The sequence below is a fragment of the Boleophthalmus pectinirostris genome, unplaced genomic scaffold (assembly GCF_026225935.1).
Source record: "Boleophthalmus pectinirostris isolate CB_2022bp ecotype Guang Dong unplaced genomic scaffold, ASM2622593v1 HiC_scaffold_19, whole genome shotgun sequence".
Lineage (NCBI taxonomy): Eukaryota > Metazoa > Chordata > Actinopteri > Gobiiformes > Gobiidae > Boleophthalmus > Boleophthalmus pectinirostris.
The window spans coordinates 42,493,151-42,510,826 of record NW_026571140.1 but is presented as its reverse complement, the minus strand read 5'-3'; the positions used below and the strand labels follow the sequence as shown (position 1 = coordinate 42,510,826).

Genomic DNA, 17,676 nt, shown 5'->3' with positions numbered 1-17,676 from the left:
GCGCTGTGACAAAATAATTGAGTTAAAATTAACCAAAAAAATACTCTTGGTGATATATCGATACAGCAGCCGACAATATCGATACTGTATCATCACATTAAACGATACGATATATTTCAAATCCATTCGATAAGGTTCAATAAAAAATAAAGTCTAAATCACGTCTGCGATACTAAGTCTTTGTTAAACCACTTCTTGCGCAAAATTCATATGAAACACAAACATTTTAATCATCAAAACAGTGAAAATGTCAAATGTGTCTCATAAATGAGTTTTTTTCCTCTAAACAAACAACAAAACTGTAGCTGGAACAACAAAATAATTTTGTAAAATATATGTAAAAAAAATACTCCAACAATATCGATGCAGTATCATCACATTAAACGATACAATATATTTCAAATCGATTTGATACGGTTCAATAAAAAATAAAGGCTAAATCAGGGGTTTCCAACCTTTTTCCTCCAACGAGTTACTTTTACAAAATGAAAATGCCAAAGAGCTCCTCTAGTGGTCACAAGAAATGGAGTAAATTTAAGATTCACGGCCTCAGATGGGGCACAGTTAGATGTTTATACATTTACAACGTGCACAGCATCAGTCATCAAAATAATATATTTTAAAAAGTAAAAGCCTTCAATCTGTCCAGTTTTAGTTGTTCAGCACAATACGTGTAATTAGAAATCACATGGTGAGATACTTGGAAGGGCGTGGAGAGCTGCTGGTAACTCCTGAGCTACAGGTTGGAGACCCCTGGGCTAAATCATGTCTGTGATACTAAAAGTCTTTGTTAAACCATGTCTTGTGCAAAGTTCAAATGAAACACAAACATTTTAATCCTCAAAACAGTGTAAATGTCAAATGTGTCTCATAAAAGAGTTTCCTTCCACTAAATAAACAACAAAACTGTAGCTGTAACAAAATAATTTCCTAAAATATATCTTAAAAATAAAGTGGGAAAAAAACTGAGGCACTCAAAAAGTACAAAATAATTAAAAGCCTTTAATACCACATGGCAGATATAGTTAAAATACGCCAACGCGTTTCGGCCCTTCGGCCTTCATCAGGGCAAACTCGAGATGGTTATCACAGTGCAGATTTAAAGTAATAGGTGTAGGTCACATGTTCACAGTGGGCTGGTCCACAGTCCCCTAGATGCATGATGGGACATGTAGGCCTATATTAGGCCTACTTTTTGAGTGCCTCAGTTTTTTTTCCCACTTTGTATTTGAGACTGGTCCCTACACTGAAGAGCACCAAAAGGACATTTCTTCACATTTTTTGTATATCCAAGTTGCACTCCTGCCTCCAAAGCCTTGCATATCTTAAAAATACTCTTGGCGATATATCAATACAGCAGCCGACAATATCGATGCTGTATCATCAAATTAAATGATGCGATATATTGGTGTTCTGCAGGGATGTAACAATAATCGAAATACAGTGATATCGTATCGTCAAAGTCACAATAATATCCTGGACCATCACAATATATCGAATTACAAGTCTCTGCTTAAATGAAGAGTTTTGGTGCAGCAACAGCTCAAAAAGACAAAGGGAACTACATAGACCATGATCCTTATTAAATAACAATTCTAACACTTTTAAGTCTTAGTTCTTTGGATTAAGTCTTGTCAAGGTATTTTCTCATCTCTAATCGTGAGCCTCCTCGACATATTGTGAGCTTTCCCACGATATCAGCAATAAATATCGTACCGTGAGACTTAGATATCGTTACACCGTTACTAGTATTCCGATATTTTTGCGCACCTTTAGTACTGCGGAACGTTCCGGGCGAAGCAATGGCGTCTCAGTGAAGACGAGCGAGCGGTCGATCCCCCACCAGAAAAGTGACACAGTGCAGCTTTAAATCAGGAGTCGAGCTTTAACGTTTGAGAGGAGACTGAAGTACGAGCCGCACAGGGAGTCGAACCCGCAACCTTTTTATAACAAGTTTAAACAAATTTACGCAGAGATTTATGTAGTTACACTGATGCTGATAAACGTTAAAGGTCCGATGTTACGCAAAACTGACTCATGTGAGCGTTTAGTCGCGTTTTAATGTTGTTACCTCCTCGAAAACAGACCTGGAGTTGTGTTTTGTTTCATTCACATGTTTGAGTGACCAGGACTAACCTAGGACTAAACCAGGACTGAAGAGTAGGACTAAACCAGGACTGAACCAGGACTAAACCAGGACAAAACCAGGACTGAAGAGTAGGACTAAACCAGGACTGAAGAGGAGGACTGATTCCAGGACTGATTCCAGGACTGAAGGGGAGGATTAAACCAGGACTGATTCCAAGACTGAAGAGGAGGACTGATTCCAGGACTGATTCCTGGACTGATTCCAGGACTGATTCCAGGACTGAAGAGGAGGATTAAACCAGGACTGATTCCAAGACTGATTCCAGGACTGAAGAGGAGGACTAAACCAGGACTGATTCCAAGACTGAAGAGGAGGACTAAACCAGGACTGATTCCAAGACTGATTCCAGGACTGAAGAGGAGGACTAACCCAGGACTGATTCCAGGACTGATTCCAAGACTGATTCCAGGACTGAAGAGGAGGACTAAACCAGGACTGATTCCAAGACTGAAGAGGAGGACTAAACCAGGACTAACCCAGGACTGATTCCAGGACTGATTCCAAGACTGATTCCAGGACTGAAAAGGAGGACTAAACCAGGACTAAACCAGGACTAACCTAGGACTGATTGCAGGACTAAACCAGGACTCACTGTTGGGACGGGCTCGGAGGTGACCGCAGAAAGGACCGGCTCAGAGCTCCGCACCTCACGGAACTAATCGCTGCAATTACCCGATTGCACTTTGCGGACAAACCGCTCGGGGTTCTCTCTCTCAAGTCCGAGATTAGTCCTGGTGTAGTCCTGGTTTAGTCCTGGTCTCGCCCGTGTGTAATCACTAACGAACACAACACACGTTCATACACTGTGTTTAAAAAAAAAAAAAAAAAGCATACAAAATTGCACACACAAAAAAAAAGAAATCTGCGAGATTGTGATATAGCGAGGAACGACTAATCCAATTGAAAACTGCTCCAGAGACGGAACGATCTGGTGCCTCCAGCTCCCATGAATTCACCTGAGTACAGATCTGATCCAGCGCCGTGTGGACTCCTGAAAACACTGATACTCTGATGTAGCCACGGAGCAATTCACCTCCAAAACACAAAGAGACTAGAATATTTGTCCATTCATATAAACGTGTGTCTGTGTGTTCGACCTGCAGACGTATAATCTCTGAAAAGTTTCACATGAACCATCTCCAACACGACAGAAACACAGAACAGACTCACCATCAGCAGAACCCCTCTGTCACAGAAACAACACTCATATTCCACTGAGTCGTGAACTTTTTATGTCCGACAGAAGCTGAACCGCACCAGTTTTTTTTTTGAGCGATTAGTTTATGCAAATGAGTCTGATGTGGTTTTAAGTTCAATTTCTGTAAAAAGTAGTTAGGGAAGGATTGCGGACACAGAAATGACGTGTCTGGACGCAAATTGTTTACGATGATACGTTTCAGTGTGATGCAGACAGACACTTGTATTACCACATATTTAATTAGTTATTTATTTCAAACCTGCACAGTTCACATAAAAACGTAACAGTACAGACGCAGATATAAACGTCCAGGTTTGAAAAGGGGATGGATGAAGCAAAGCGAAGACATTTCCAATCACCTCCCAAATGTCACACGACGACACTTCAGCTCTTTAATAAACTCGTGTGTTATACAAGACAAGACAAACACACAAAACAAACATTCACACACTCATCAGACACGTCCTTGTATCATTCGTTCATTGGTTTCTCAAAATAAAACCAAAAATAAGAAAATGAAAAAAACAACGATTTTCTTCATTATTTGTTGCCAAAACTAAAATGAAAAACAGATAATGATTTGGTTTTTTTTCAGTTTTCGGACTAAACCGGGTCTAACCCGGGTCTAAAACGGGACTAAACTGGGACTAAACAGAGACTAAACCAGGTCTAAACCAGGTCTAAACCAGGTCTAAACCAGGTCTAAACCAGGTCTAAACCAGGACTAAACCACGATTAAAGCAGGACTAAACCAGGTCTAATCCAGGTCTAAAACAGGTCTCACTTCTTGGTCTGGTTTCGGTCTCAGGTCTGGATAGGTCCTGGTCTCAGTTATAAACCAGGACTAAATCAGAACTGAACCAGGTCTAAAACAGGTCTCACTTCCTGGTCTGGTTCCGGTTTCAGGCCTGGTCTGGTTCTGGTTTCAGTTATAAACCAGGACTGAACCAGAAATGAACCAGGACTAAACCAAGAGTGTTGGGACAGGCCTGGACGTGCACATGCATAGACTATCGGATGATCAGAACTGAGACTGGGACTGAGACCGGTTTAGACCCGGTTTAGTCCTGGTTCAGTCCTGGTTCAGTTCTGGTTTAGACCTGGTTTAGTCCTGGTTCAGTTCTGGTTCAGTTCTGGTTTAGACCTGGTTTAGTCCTGGTTCAGTCCTGGTTCAGTTCTGGTTTAGACCTGGTTTAGTCCTGGTTCAGTCCTGGTTCAGTTCGGCATCACAGTTTGGTTTTGGAGACAAATAATGAAGAAAATAGTTGTTGTTTTTTTTCATTTTATTTTTGGTTTTATTTTGAAAAACAACTGAATGAATTATTTATGAATTATTTTCCGTTGGAGAGAAGATCTCGTAAACTTAAATGTTCCAGGTTTGTGTTTTAAACGCGTGAATGAAACAAAAAAAAAACACAACTCCAGGTCTGTTTGTGACGAGGAAACGACATTAGAACAAAGATCAGAAAACGGTGTAATATTGACCCTTTAACATCAGATTTCTTACATTAAAAATTCATTTTATTTACCAAGAATATTTAAATTATCTTAAAATACCTCAGTGTAAAACTTATATTCGTGGAGTTAATTGAAAAATGGTTCTAATTAAGTGAATAAACGCTGAGTGTTTAGACTCGTAGGGACTGGGCGATGCTTTCAGACCTTTTCACGAACAGGGCTGCACGATCGTCACTGAAACACAAAACAAAACAAAAAAAATCCTCTGAAAATAAAAGTTTGCGTCACCTTTTCCAATCAGATATTTTGTGTTGACTAAACTAAAAACTTTTAATTAAAACTGCGTACAAAAATAGGAGACACGATGCTTTTATACACTTTTCTTACCTTAATTTGGAGAACAAACAAAAAAAAGCTGCATTGTGTAACTTTTCCGGTGGAGGTTCGTCCGTCCCCTGCTGCTTGTTTCTATGGAGACGTCGTTGCTTTTCCTGGAGTGTTCCACGGTGTGACATTAAAACGTCTCTACTTCACATTTTATAGCTCAAAAACGACGGAGCTGGGTCGCCTCTCCACAGATCTGACCTGTAACTTCGTCCGGTTTGGTTTCCGTGACGACAGAAAGGTTTAATGCCGTACTGTGGAACAATTTGTGTGTCATTCGTTCATTTGTTTTTCAAAGTCAAACCAAAAATAAGAAAATGAAAAAAACAACAACAATTTTCTTCATTATTTGTCTCCAAAAAAATAAAATGAAATTTGATAACAATTTGTTTTTTCATTTTCTGATTTTTGTGTTTAAATGAAAAATGGTTTCCTGTTTTTACATGACTTAAACTGTGATGCCGGACTGAACCAGGACTAAACTAGGACTGAACCAGGACTAAACCAGGGCTAAACTAGGACTGAGACTAGGACCAGTCTAGGATTGAAACCAAGACCAGGCTGGGACCAGACCAGAAGTGAGACCGGTTGAGTCCTGGTTGAGTCCTGGTTTAAACCTGGTTCAGTCCTGGTTCAGTCCGGCATTGCAGTTTAAGTCACGTAAACGGGTCTTTTTTTTTTTTTTTTTTTTTTTCGTTTTGGTTTTGGAGAGAAATAATGAAGAAAAAAAAATATATATATATAATATATATAATAATTTTTTTATATATAAAATTATATATATACTTTTTTTTTCATTATTTTTGGTTTTATTTTGAAAAATGAATGATATGATACATGAATTTGGAACATTCCAGAGAAAGCAACAATATCTCCATGGAGAAAAGTCAGTCAGACTGGAGCAGCTCGGAGTAGAGCCGCTGCTCCTCCACGTGGAAGAAAATGGATGGAGAGAGAAAAGCGTTTGATGGACCCTCCACCAGAAAAGTTACACAGTTCACCTTTAAGTTACAATAGCTTTAATTAAAATTTGAGGATAGTAGAATTATTAAGTTAAATCAGAATTAAAAATTTAAAAGATTGAAGCTTGTCAAATGAAGCTGCATATTTTGAATAATTTGTGTAGATTTCTGTGATTTTTTGCACTGGACATTGAAAAGGTGAATGAAGAAAAGACGTCTGTATAATATATTTACTTACACCTTTTAAGCTCCCAGATAATACATGCATCTCGAAATTTTGGACTTCGGTCATCGCGCAATTCATACTGGGAAAGATCCTCTGAAAAAGTGAACATCAAACCTCCATGTTTGTTTCCCAGTGGGATGTGTCTATTGACAAAGTGGATCTTTTCAAGTCTTTTGAACCATATCACTTTTGTTTCTGGTTCTGATATTGTCATATTTTAGTTTTGGATTCGGACATCGTAATTGTGAAGTTGTTGGATCCAAACAGCGGAAAACGGCTCGAGAAATTTGTAAACTCCATAAGTGCAAAAATGAATCAGATGTGTGTGACTCAAACCTCCGTTCAAACTGTTTCTCTTCCCAACAGAATTGAAAAATAGTGAAAGGTGAAGGTGATGGGCAGGATTGATCCACAGGAAGAACCAAAAAGGAAACATTTGACTGTTTAAGAAATCATCCCGAGTTTACAGAGAACATTTTGTATGTGGAGCGACGACAAAACAAAATCCCGTTTGTTAATGTAGAGGAGCAGAAGACAAACAGACTGAGCTGCACTTTCTTGTTCTTGTGGTTTTACAGAAACATCACGTCTTGGTCTCTTTGCAGTGGAAGGTGTTTCTTGGTGAACAGTTGGAGCTTTTCACTTTGGTGTTGACTTTTTAAATTTGTAAACTGAGGTTGAGCGAAGGATCGGGATTTTGCTTTGTCGGCGCTCCACATACAAAATGTTCTCTGCAAACTTGGGATGATTTAGACCAGGGGTGTCCAAACTTTTTTTATCAAGGGCCACATATCTAAACACAGATGAAGCAGAGGACTGATCGAGGGCCATAGACTGGAGCTCAATACAGTGAATAACTGAAATATGTGCATGTTTAAACATGTTAAAATGAGCCATCAGTCTTTATTCACGCTAAGATCCTTAAAACCACTAAACACTAAATATTAAATATTGGCTTTCTCAAGGTAGATTTTCAAAAAACTTGCAGTAAAAAGTAAATTTTTAATTGATGCAAGGTCATTTGGGCCAATTCACCTGGAAGCTTGAGGGCCAAGAAAAATTTGTCTGAGGGCCGCATTTGGCCCCCGGGCCATAGTTTGCCTGATTTAGACAGTCAAATGTTTCCTTTTTGGTTCTTCCTGTGGATCAATCCTGCCCATCACCTTCACCTTTCACTATTTTTCAATTCTGTTGGGAAGAGAAACAGTTTGAACAGAGGTTTGAGTCACACACATCTGATTCACTTTTGCACTTACGGAGTTTACAAACTTCTGAAGCTCGTTTTCCACTGTTAAGATCCAACAACCACAAATTAACTATGTCCAAATCCCAAAACTAAAATATGACAAGATCAGAACCAGGAACAAAAGTGATATGGTTCAAAAGACTTGAAAAAATCAACTTTGACAATAGACACATCCCACTGGGAAAACAAACATGGAGGTTTGATGCTCACTTTTTCAGAGGATCCTTCCCAGGTTGAATCGCGCGATGACCGGATGTCTTGAGATTCGTGATGCATGTGTTCAAGTCAAACTACTGTTTTCATACACACTTATATAAGTTCAAACTGTTAGAGTTACATAAAATATGCAGAGGCTTGCTAAAAATAAAGCTTTATATGGGAACTTTTAAGTGCACGTGACGGGTTAAACTGCTCATTTCACTAAAACGTAACATCAGATTTAAGACTTTACTAAAAATCTGACCTAGTTTATTGCTTTTGGTGCAGTTATAATTGGACGTTGGCAGCAGAGGTGAATTTCGTTGTCAACAGTTACGATTAAACACAAATAAATGTAAATGTCGGTATCTTTATGTTATGTTATTAAATGTCTCGGCGTTTTGGATGGAGTTTTGGGTACAGCAGGTGGAGGGATTGTGCTGTAGAACTCCTCTTTCTACTTTTCTTTGCAACTTCCTCAAACTCACTCAGAACTTATGCAACATTCTGAGAAATATTGACCCCAGGTGCCGTCTCGCCAAACCAAGCCAGAATCAGAGAAACGCGGAAACCTGTCACGTGCGCTTCAAGCCTTTTGTTCCAGTCGTGGTTCAGACTTTTATCACCTTTAACTTGACTTTAGTGACGTTGTGCAGCCCTGCTCTGCCCCTGTGTGTGTGTGTGTGTGTGTGTGTGTGTGTGTGTGTGTGTGTGTGTGTGTGTGTGTGTGTGTGTGTGTGTGTGTGTGTGTGTGTGTGTGTGTGTGTGTGTGTGTGTGTGTGTGTGTGTGTGTGAGTGTGAGTGTGAGAGTGTGAGAGAGAGAGAGGAGTTTGTGAAGTGACGGCTGACCTCAGATCAGCTCAGAGACCAGATATATCAGAATAAATGTTTTTATTTAAACACAAACTTCTCCTGTGGGGTTTTATTTCTGTTTAATGCTCATTTTGATTTCAACTTCAGGTGTGAGAAATTATTTTATAGTAAAGACGACACGATTATTTGTAGGTGTAGATCTGGGGTGGGTAATTATTTTTTCCATGGGGCCACATGAGAAACAGAAAATATTATGGAGGCCAAAATGTTTAACTCAGTTCTGTGTAATATTAATTGTTAAAAAAAAGAGTTGACCGCACTTTCCACACTATAGGGCGCACTTAAAAGCCTTTAATTTCATCAAAAAATGAGTGCGCGCCTTATAATCCAGAGCGACTTATATATGAATTTATTGGTTTGTCTTAGTACGACTTTAGTAAAGTACAAAGCCGCACCAGTTGCAGCGTTACGGTAATACAGACATGATTCCTTTTAATATCAAAATGCACCTGTCAAGAGACACGCTCACAATGTCCACTTTAAACTCAAGACTCTTATAAAGTGAAAGTGCGTTTAGCTGCGTGGGAGCAGTGGATGAGAGAAGAAGAACACATATTCACCAAGACAGAGAGACGGCGCCGAGCCACTTACGCCACGATCTGCCGACGGATCGTTGACGCCCGGGCTAAGGATCAGGATCAACTCTGGTCCGAGTTTTCACCAAGACCAGAATCATCACTGAACTGAACTCCAGGGAACAGGAACCACACTGACTCGGATCATGACAGACGGATGTGGACGTGTGGACGCCGGAATCACCCAACTGTTTGAACTATTATGAATTATTGTGAATATTCTAACAATTTAGCGTCTCAGACAGGATTTTTTTTACGTGTTACAACTGAACAAAGTTGAGAGTTACTGTGAACGTGTTAAATAGAGTTTGACTGACTTATCAAACTGTTGTAGTCCAGTGCAGTTTATATGTGAAAAAAGTTTGAAAATAGACCATTCTATGACAGTGTGACTTATAATCCAGAGTGAACTATAGTGCAGAAAATACTTTATGTCATGACTAAGCAATGTGAAGAATCCCTCAGTCGTCCAGGTAGAATCCACGGCGAGGAGAAAATTCAGTTTGTCGACTGGACAAAAGTTAGTCTTCAACCAAACTAACTTTTGTCCAGTCGACAAACTGAGTTTTCTCCTCGCCGTGACTAAGCAATGAAAAAGTGAGGCTGCCTTACAAAAAATGTCATTTTCTAGGAGCTGGACAATGCCAGGTTCTGCTGGAGATTATTTCAGTCTGTAATGTTATTTAAATATTTAATTGGCTCTGAAATCAGCGTTAACATTTGCCCTGACACACAAAGAAGTGTCTTTGTAAAAGCAGAAGTGCCCTCTGCTGAAGTTTTCTCTTCATTTATAAAGTGACATCCTCCTGCAGAGCCTGTTAATAAATAAAATTATACATTCATACCAAGTATTAAAAAGTTAAATCATCAAAGGGGCCAAATTTATAGTTTTTGGTGGCAGGCAATGTCTTTTTTTCAAAACAGACGCTCAGTTGCAGAATGAAACACCAATATAGCAGTAATATTTATATTTAATATTCATATTTTATTAAGGATCACCCCTTGAGCTGCATCATCTTTTTCTCAAGAAAGTAACAAGAGCAACAAGAATGAATCACAACAGACGATAACAGACAATCACATAAAAGACAAATTACACACAACTACAAGACATCCTGATTTTCTCTCCTCCTGTCCCAATAATAATCATAATATGATTTTATTTTTAATAGACCAAAATAAGAAAAAAAAAATCACCAAGAAGCTCATTTTACAGACTTTCAGTTGCAAAGAAATGGCTGAAGACACAAAAGCAGAAAACCTCTTTAAACAGCAAGTGTTACAGGTGTTTAAAGAGTTTATGAGTCAGAGGGAAGAAACTTTTATAGAGTCCATGTTTTACAGTTTCCTCTTGTTTTAGTGATGACACGTCTCTCGTTACAAAGAGACTGCAGTTGTTTAAAGCTGACGTGGTTTTAAGTGTGGATCTGTGCTCAGACCTGTGACAGAAAGTGAACGACGGAGGTGGAGGAAAGAAGCTCAGCAGAAGTGAGATATACACACTGGTCCTATGTTATGATGGATTATTACTGCAGTATTTACATGTTTGTTACACACTGCGCTTAAATATACGACTTTGAAAGGAAATTCTCTGGTTTGATTAAGGAACCTCTGTAGATAAAATAATGATTTCAAAACCATTCAAAAACACATAGAGAACTGTGAAATAGACTGAAAAAGATTTCACTGGACACATTTTGTGTGTCACTTTTATAACCATCTTCAGGTCAATCATTGTCTGTGTTACGTTCACTTCCATAAAACTCTAAGTATTTTATTACTTTATTCATCTGAACGTGGCAAAAGGCCATGGCACATGTTTGCTCCCTTTAAAACGCTCTGAACCTTCTGTGGGTTTTTCTACAGTCCATCACTCACAATAGAAGGGCTCCTGGAGGACATGTTTCTTCTCCAAGAGCTTCTGTCCTTCCTCCAGAGAATCATTGATCCTCTGCAGAGAGTTGACCTCTGACCTCCACAGAGCGGCTCTGGCTCTGATCCACTTTGAGGTCTCGGTCTCACTTCCCCAGGACAGACTCATGCCTTCACTGGTGATGATAAACACGTCCACACCAATGAACAGAGCATTAGCAACGATAAAGCCATTTCGAGCAGCTGTGGACATGGCCAGAGGACCTCTGAGAGCCGCCTGGCCCAACTCTGGGACGTCTGATGCAGCCTGACCTACAGCCCTCCCTGAACCTGCAGCTTTAACTACAGCTTTCTCTGCCTTCAACATTTTAATGACAGAAACACCATCTACAATCGCATCAATGCATTTCGCAAATGTCGCCCCTTTTCCTGTCATCTTCAGAGCTTTGACAATATCAATGTTTTCTGTGCTCCGGAAATGATTGTCAATGATGTTTTTCAGACAGTTCTGGAGCTCATCCACATCTGTCATGAACCTTTTAAAGTTCTCACTGGCGTTGTTCTTCTGTGTTTTACTGTAAAAATGATCTGTAACCGTGGTTACTAAACTGTTGACTACGGTGGTCCCTGCTGTCGCAGCTCCAGCTATAGTCAGACCCAGAGACAATCCTGCAGTGACAGGGATCAGAGCCAAACCAGCGATGGACAAACCTCCTCCCACCACCCCCACAGAGCTGCTCACCACGTTGGAGATCCGAGCTCCTTTGTTCATTCGGTCTAACTTCACTGCACAGGGCTCCAGCTCATCCAGGACCTCCAGCATCCTCTCCCTCCTCTCTCGAAACATCTCCATGAAGGTTCTGTGTTCATCATGGAACAAGAACAACATCCGGAAGTGTTTGTTCTTCCTGAGAATCAAAAAACAATAATGATCATCATCAATCATTAGTGAAGAGACTCCAGGATCTGAATCATGTACGTCTCCATTAATATTTCTGTAAACAATTTTGGACTAATCTGTTACTCAACACACTCTGATTAAATGACTTCATTAAATGCCTCTATTCGCTCTTGTAATTTCTTTTCTTCCCATTTTAACTAACCTGGCTTTTGCTGGATTGATATGTGTAGAACTCTCATTTGACTTCTACACTCAGTCTGCAAAAAGCAGTCAGGAAAAAGGTGGAGCGTCGTAATGAATATTTGAATCTGATTAGTCAAAGTGTCTCAAAACCAGTTTAGACCCAGTTTAGAGAAAAGCGCAAACATCTTTCCCTCCACAAATGCACAAAGCTCTTCTTCTTTCACATTTTTTACAAACTAAACAGTCTGTGTTTTCAATAAAATAGTCTGAAGTATGTCTGTCTGCATCACCATGTTTGTTTTGGTTCATTTGGGCGTTTCGCCTTTGATTTCTGAACAAACTTCAATGCTGCTCTGTGATTGGTTCGTTCTCTGCTGGCGAATTTGAACCTTACAGCGGGAGGATCTCAAGATGGATTCTTGTGATCTCGCTGTGGAAGCTCGGTTCATTTAACTGACTGAAAGAGCAGATGTCAGAAGGAAATCCTCTGCTTTATTCCTATAAATAATATTCTAATCGTGCTGGTGGCACAGCTGGAAAGACACTGGACTAGAGTCTGAGGACTTGGCCTTTATGTTGTAGTGAGTATATTTCACACTTTTGTCCACCGCTCACAATCTATTTAAACAAGTGAATAATGAATTATTCTGGAGAAATAACGTGTTTGTTGTTGTACCTGATTTGGTCGAGGGTGTTTATGTTGATGAGCATCTTTTCAACATCATCTTCAGACACTTCTGGTTTCAGGGAAAACGTGGGTTTGTTCAGACAGAAATCTGCAACAGAGCTGTGAAAAAACTCACATTTATTAATTAAATTTACACAAATGTATAAAATATTTGTGAGTTTTAAAACCTTTCTCTAAAAGCACTGCAGATGTCCTTGATGGTCCCGATGTACTGACGCAGTTGACTCTTCATCACTTCCACATTGTGCACTTTGGCTTTGAAGAACTCCTCATTGTTCCGTTTGAAGAGCAGCAGCAGAGGCCTGATGATCCGAGCAGCAAATATGATCCTCTTCACTGACTCCAGATCAGTTTCTTCAGACAGCTCTACCACCTGGGTTTGCTCAAACACTCGATCTGAAGTCACCATTAACTTCTCCACCGCCTCCAAAAAGATCTGCATCTCATTTAGACCCTCCACAATCTTCAGCACCAGGACCTCCAGCTCCGTCTGCAGCTCCTTCTGCTCTTTAGCCTGCTTCTTTGATGTTCTTCCTGGTACAATACTGTCTCCTACAAATTTCCAGAAAGCCACAAAAGTGGTGCCTTTGGTTTTTGCCTTTTTGACCTGGTTGAATCTGTTGTGGATGTCACTTGCTCTCTCTGGGATTGTGGCCAAAGTGCTTTTCTCTTCCTTTCGCTCCTTTATCCACTCAGAGCTTTTGGCAACAAAGTTTTTGACAATTTTTATGGAGCTGAAAGTGAGTGAGACGTAGTTCCCCAACGCCGTCTCCAGTTCATTCCTGTGAACAGATCCTTGAGGTCAAAATAAGTCAACTGTGCACTGTCTGTATCGAATTATAAAGACAAATTCTGCCTAATAATGGTAATGGTCACATTTTTATACAGCGCTTTTCCACCTTCAAGGATCAAAACTCTTTACAACAAGACACCACTCACACACCAGAGTACACACACACTGGGGGTGAGGTGGGTTAAGTGTCTTGCCTGACAGCATTCATCCGTGGGAGCTGGAATCACAGCAGCCAACCTTTGGGTCAGTGGATCTGACCGCTCAACCCATGATGTTTTTTTTTTTTTTTTTTATGTCAAGAGCAGAATTGGAAACTTCACCCTTCGGATCATTGGACAAATGCTCTACCAACTGATCTACTGCTGCCCCAAATCAACAAGTGCATCACACCAGTCTCTGAGAATCATGAAAGGACCTCACAGTGAATCCTTAGGATGCTCAGTAAAGATGCACCAATTCAGCTTTGTGGGGTGGGTGCTTGGCACTGAGCATCTGGTGGCTGGGCCTTCCCCCACAGGGCCCAACCAGGCTCAGTCCAAAGGAGCGATGTGGAGATGTCCTCCCATGGACCCACAGGAGGAGCCATAAAGGGCTGATGCAGAGAGATCTGGGCGGCAGTCAAAGGCGGTGGCCTTGATGACCCGATCTCCGGACATGGAGACTAGCTCTAGGGACATGGAATGTCACCTCACTGGGGGGAAGGAGCCTGAGCTTGTGCAGAAGGTTGAGCGTTACCGACTAGATATAGTCAACCTCACCTCCACGCACATTTTGGACTCTGGAACCCAACTCCTTGAGAGGGACTGGACTCTCTATTTGTCTGGTGTTGGCCGCGGGGAGCGATGGCGAGCTGGTGTGGGCTCATTCCCTCACAGCTCAGCCATTGTGTGTTGGAGTTCACCCCGGTGAACGACAGGGTCGCGTCCCTGTGCCTTCAGGTCAGGGACAGGTCACTGTGGTGTGGACCTACGGGACCGAGCAGCAGTGCAGAGTACCTGGCCTTCTTGGAGTCCCTGGGAGGGGTACTAGACAGTGCAGCAACCCGGGGACTCCGTTGTTCTACTGGGGGACTTCAACGCCCATGTGGGCAACGACAGTGACACTTGGAGAGGGGTAATTCGAAGGAACGGCCTTCCTGATCTGAACCTGAGCAATGTTTTGTTATTGGACTTCTGTGCTAGTCACAGTTTGTCCATAACGAACACCATGTCCGAGCACAAGGGTGTCCAAATGTGCACGTGGCACCGGGACACCCTAGGCCGGAGGTCGATGATCGACTTTGTTGTATCTTCTGACCTCCGGCCGCATGTCTTGGACACTCGGGTGAAGAGAGGGGCTGAGCTGTCAACTGATCACCACCTGGTTGTGAGTTGGGTTCGTTGGCAGAGGATGAAGCCGGACAGACCTGGCAGGCCCAAGCGTGTAGTGAGGGTCTGTTGAGAATGTCTGGCAGAGCCCTCTGTCAGAGGGACTTTCAACTCAGACCTCTGGGAGGGTTTCTGACAGATTCCGGGGGAGGCTGGGGACATGGAGTCTGAGTGGACTGCGTTCTCGGCCTCTATTGTCAATGCGACCGCTCGTAGCTGTGGGCGTAAGGTCTGTGGTGCCTGTCGCAGTGGCAATCCCCAAACCCGGTGGTGGACACTGGAAACAAGGGATGCCATCAGGCTGAAGAAGGAGTCCTATCGGGCCTTGTTGGCTTGTGGGACTCCTGAGGCAGTTGACAGGTACCGACGGGCCAAGCGTGCTGCAGCCCGTGTGGTCGCGGAGGCAAAAACTCGGAGCTGGGAGGAGTTCGGGGAGGCCACGGAGGAGGACTATCGGACGGCCTCAAAGAGATTCCGGCAAACCGTCCGGCGCCTCAGGAGGGGGAAGCAGTTCTTCACCCACACCGTTTACAGTGCGGGGGGAGAGCTGCTGACCTCGAATGGGGACGTTGTCCAGTGGTGGAAGGAATACTTTGAGGATCTCCTCAATCCCACTGTCACTCCTTCTGCAGAGACAGCTGAGGCTGGGGACTCGGAGGCGGACTCATCCATCACCCTGGCTGAAGTCACTGAGGTGGTTGGCAAGCTCCTTGGTGGCAAGGCTCTGGGGTTGGATGAGATCCATCCCGAGTACCTTAAGTCTCTGGATGTTGCAGGGCTGTCTTGACTGACACGCCTCTTCAACATCGTGTGGCGGTCGGGGACAGTACCTCTGGACTGGCGAAGCGGGGTGGTGGTCCCTCTGTATAAGAAGGGGGACCGGAGGGTGTGTTCCAACTACAGGGGAATCATACTCCTCAGCCTTCCCGGTAAGGTCTATGCCAGGGTACTGGAGAGGAGAATCCGGCCGATAGTCGAACCTCGGATCAGTGTGGTTTTGGTCCTGGCCGTGGAACACTGGACCAGCTCTACACTCTCCATCGGGCACTCGAGGGTTCATGGGAGTTTGCCCAACCAGTCCACATGTGCTTTGTGGATCTGGAGAAGGCATTTGACCATGTCCCTCGTGGTGTCCTGTGGGGGGCGCTCTGGGAGTATGAGGTCTGGGGTCTGAATGACCGGAGCAGGAGCTGTGTTCACATTGTCGGCAGTAAGTCAGACTTGTTCCAGGTGCATGTTGGACTCTACGCCGAGAGGAGCAGCTAAGGCTCGGGCATCTGTTCCGGATGCCTCCTGGGCGTCTCCCTCGGGAGGTGTTCATGTCCCACTGGGAGGAGGCCCTGGGGAAGACCCAGGACACACTGGAGGAACTATGTCTCTGGGCTGGCCTGGGAACACCTTGGGGTCCCCCCAGAGGAGCTGGAGGAAGTGGCTGGGATGAAGGAAATTTGTGGCTGTGGCTACAGTAGTAGTTTATATCACCACTGAGTGTTGAGTGAATGAATAATGAACTGTACAGGGCTTTGGGTATCTCGATTAATGAATTCATTCATTAAAAATAGACTTTACTATGTGACAAAATGTGTTAAGCAGCTCTTACTTACCTCTCAAGTAATTACAGAACAACTTTGTATTAAACGTTCAAACATGAGACTTTCTGGACCAACTATAACCAATAAATATTCTTATTACATCAATTTACAGGCCCAACCAGGATATTGACATAATTGATATTTTTGAGCCGATACCTGATCCAGCAAATGTTCATGGATCAGCACCAGTATTTGATAACGGTATCGGTATCGGTGCATCCCTAATGTTCATGATTATAATGAGCAAATCTCTGTAAAGTGATGACGTATTTTTGACAGTAAAGTCCTGTCTGTGAATTCATGTTTGTACTGATGAAAGTGTAAATTTTCATTTCGTGATTGTAATTCTTGACGTTGTAACTTTTCAATTCGTATTCTGATGGATAAAATACACACAGTATATTTTATGTACGACTGGACTCATTTGAGAGTTTACGAATATTTATTTTATGCGCAACTACAACCAAATACGCACAGATTTCTATTCTATGCACACGACTATTTCTGAAAGTTTTCTTACTCCATAAATCTGTCCTTGTTTATTCTCGTGTAAATTTGTGATCAGTCGTGTCTGTGTCGTGGTGCAGTATCACAGTGACAGAAATCAGGTACAGGTCCTTTAATTCACATCTGTGCTGCACTGTGAGCAACACTGCCCCCTTCTGGACGCCCTGATCCTCCCTCACTGTGTGAAGGACAGAGACGTGTTTCCTTCCTGCTGCTGTGAGACTCGACAGTGAACAGAAACTACAGACCAAGAATAAAACACACACACTTCCATTTATAAAACTATTCCTCAAACTGTAAACAATATGAACAACTGACAAAGACCCACTGTAATAATGTATAATCTGTAGTTTTTCATGAAATGTAAAGCTTCATCTTTGCTGTTTTTACTCTCAATATTTTTAAGAGAATAAAAACAGACCCACATTACCTTGAGGCAGTCATCTTGTCGTCTCCTGTGCTCCTGCTTCTGCTCTGTGTTTTATCCTGAGACTCCTCGTGAGG

General features: G+C 42.2%; 1 protein-coding gene across 1 annotated transcript; it reads right to left on the bottom strand.

Annotated features, from left to right (window-relative positions):
• Window positions 1–10,251: 10,251 nt before the first annotated feature.
• Window positions 10,252–17,676, bottom strand: LOC129409271 (uncharacterized). The gene is made up of 4 exons (XM_055154922.1): window positions 17,603–17,676; window positions 13,081–13,695; window positions 12,902–13,012; window positions 10,252–12,049 (listed from the first exon to the last, which is right to left on the bottom strand). The coding sequence occupies exons 1-4, from the start codon at window positions 17,614–17,616 to the stop codon at window positions 11,140–11,142; spliced, it is 1,650 nt and encodes a 549-aa protein (XP_055010897.1). The 5' UTR covers window positions 17,617–17,676; the 3' UTR covers window positions 10,252–11,139.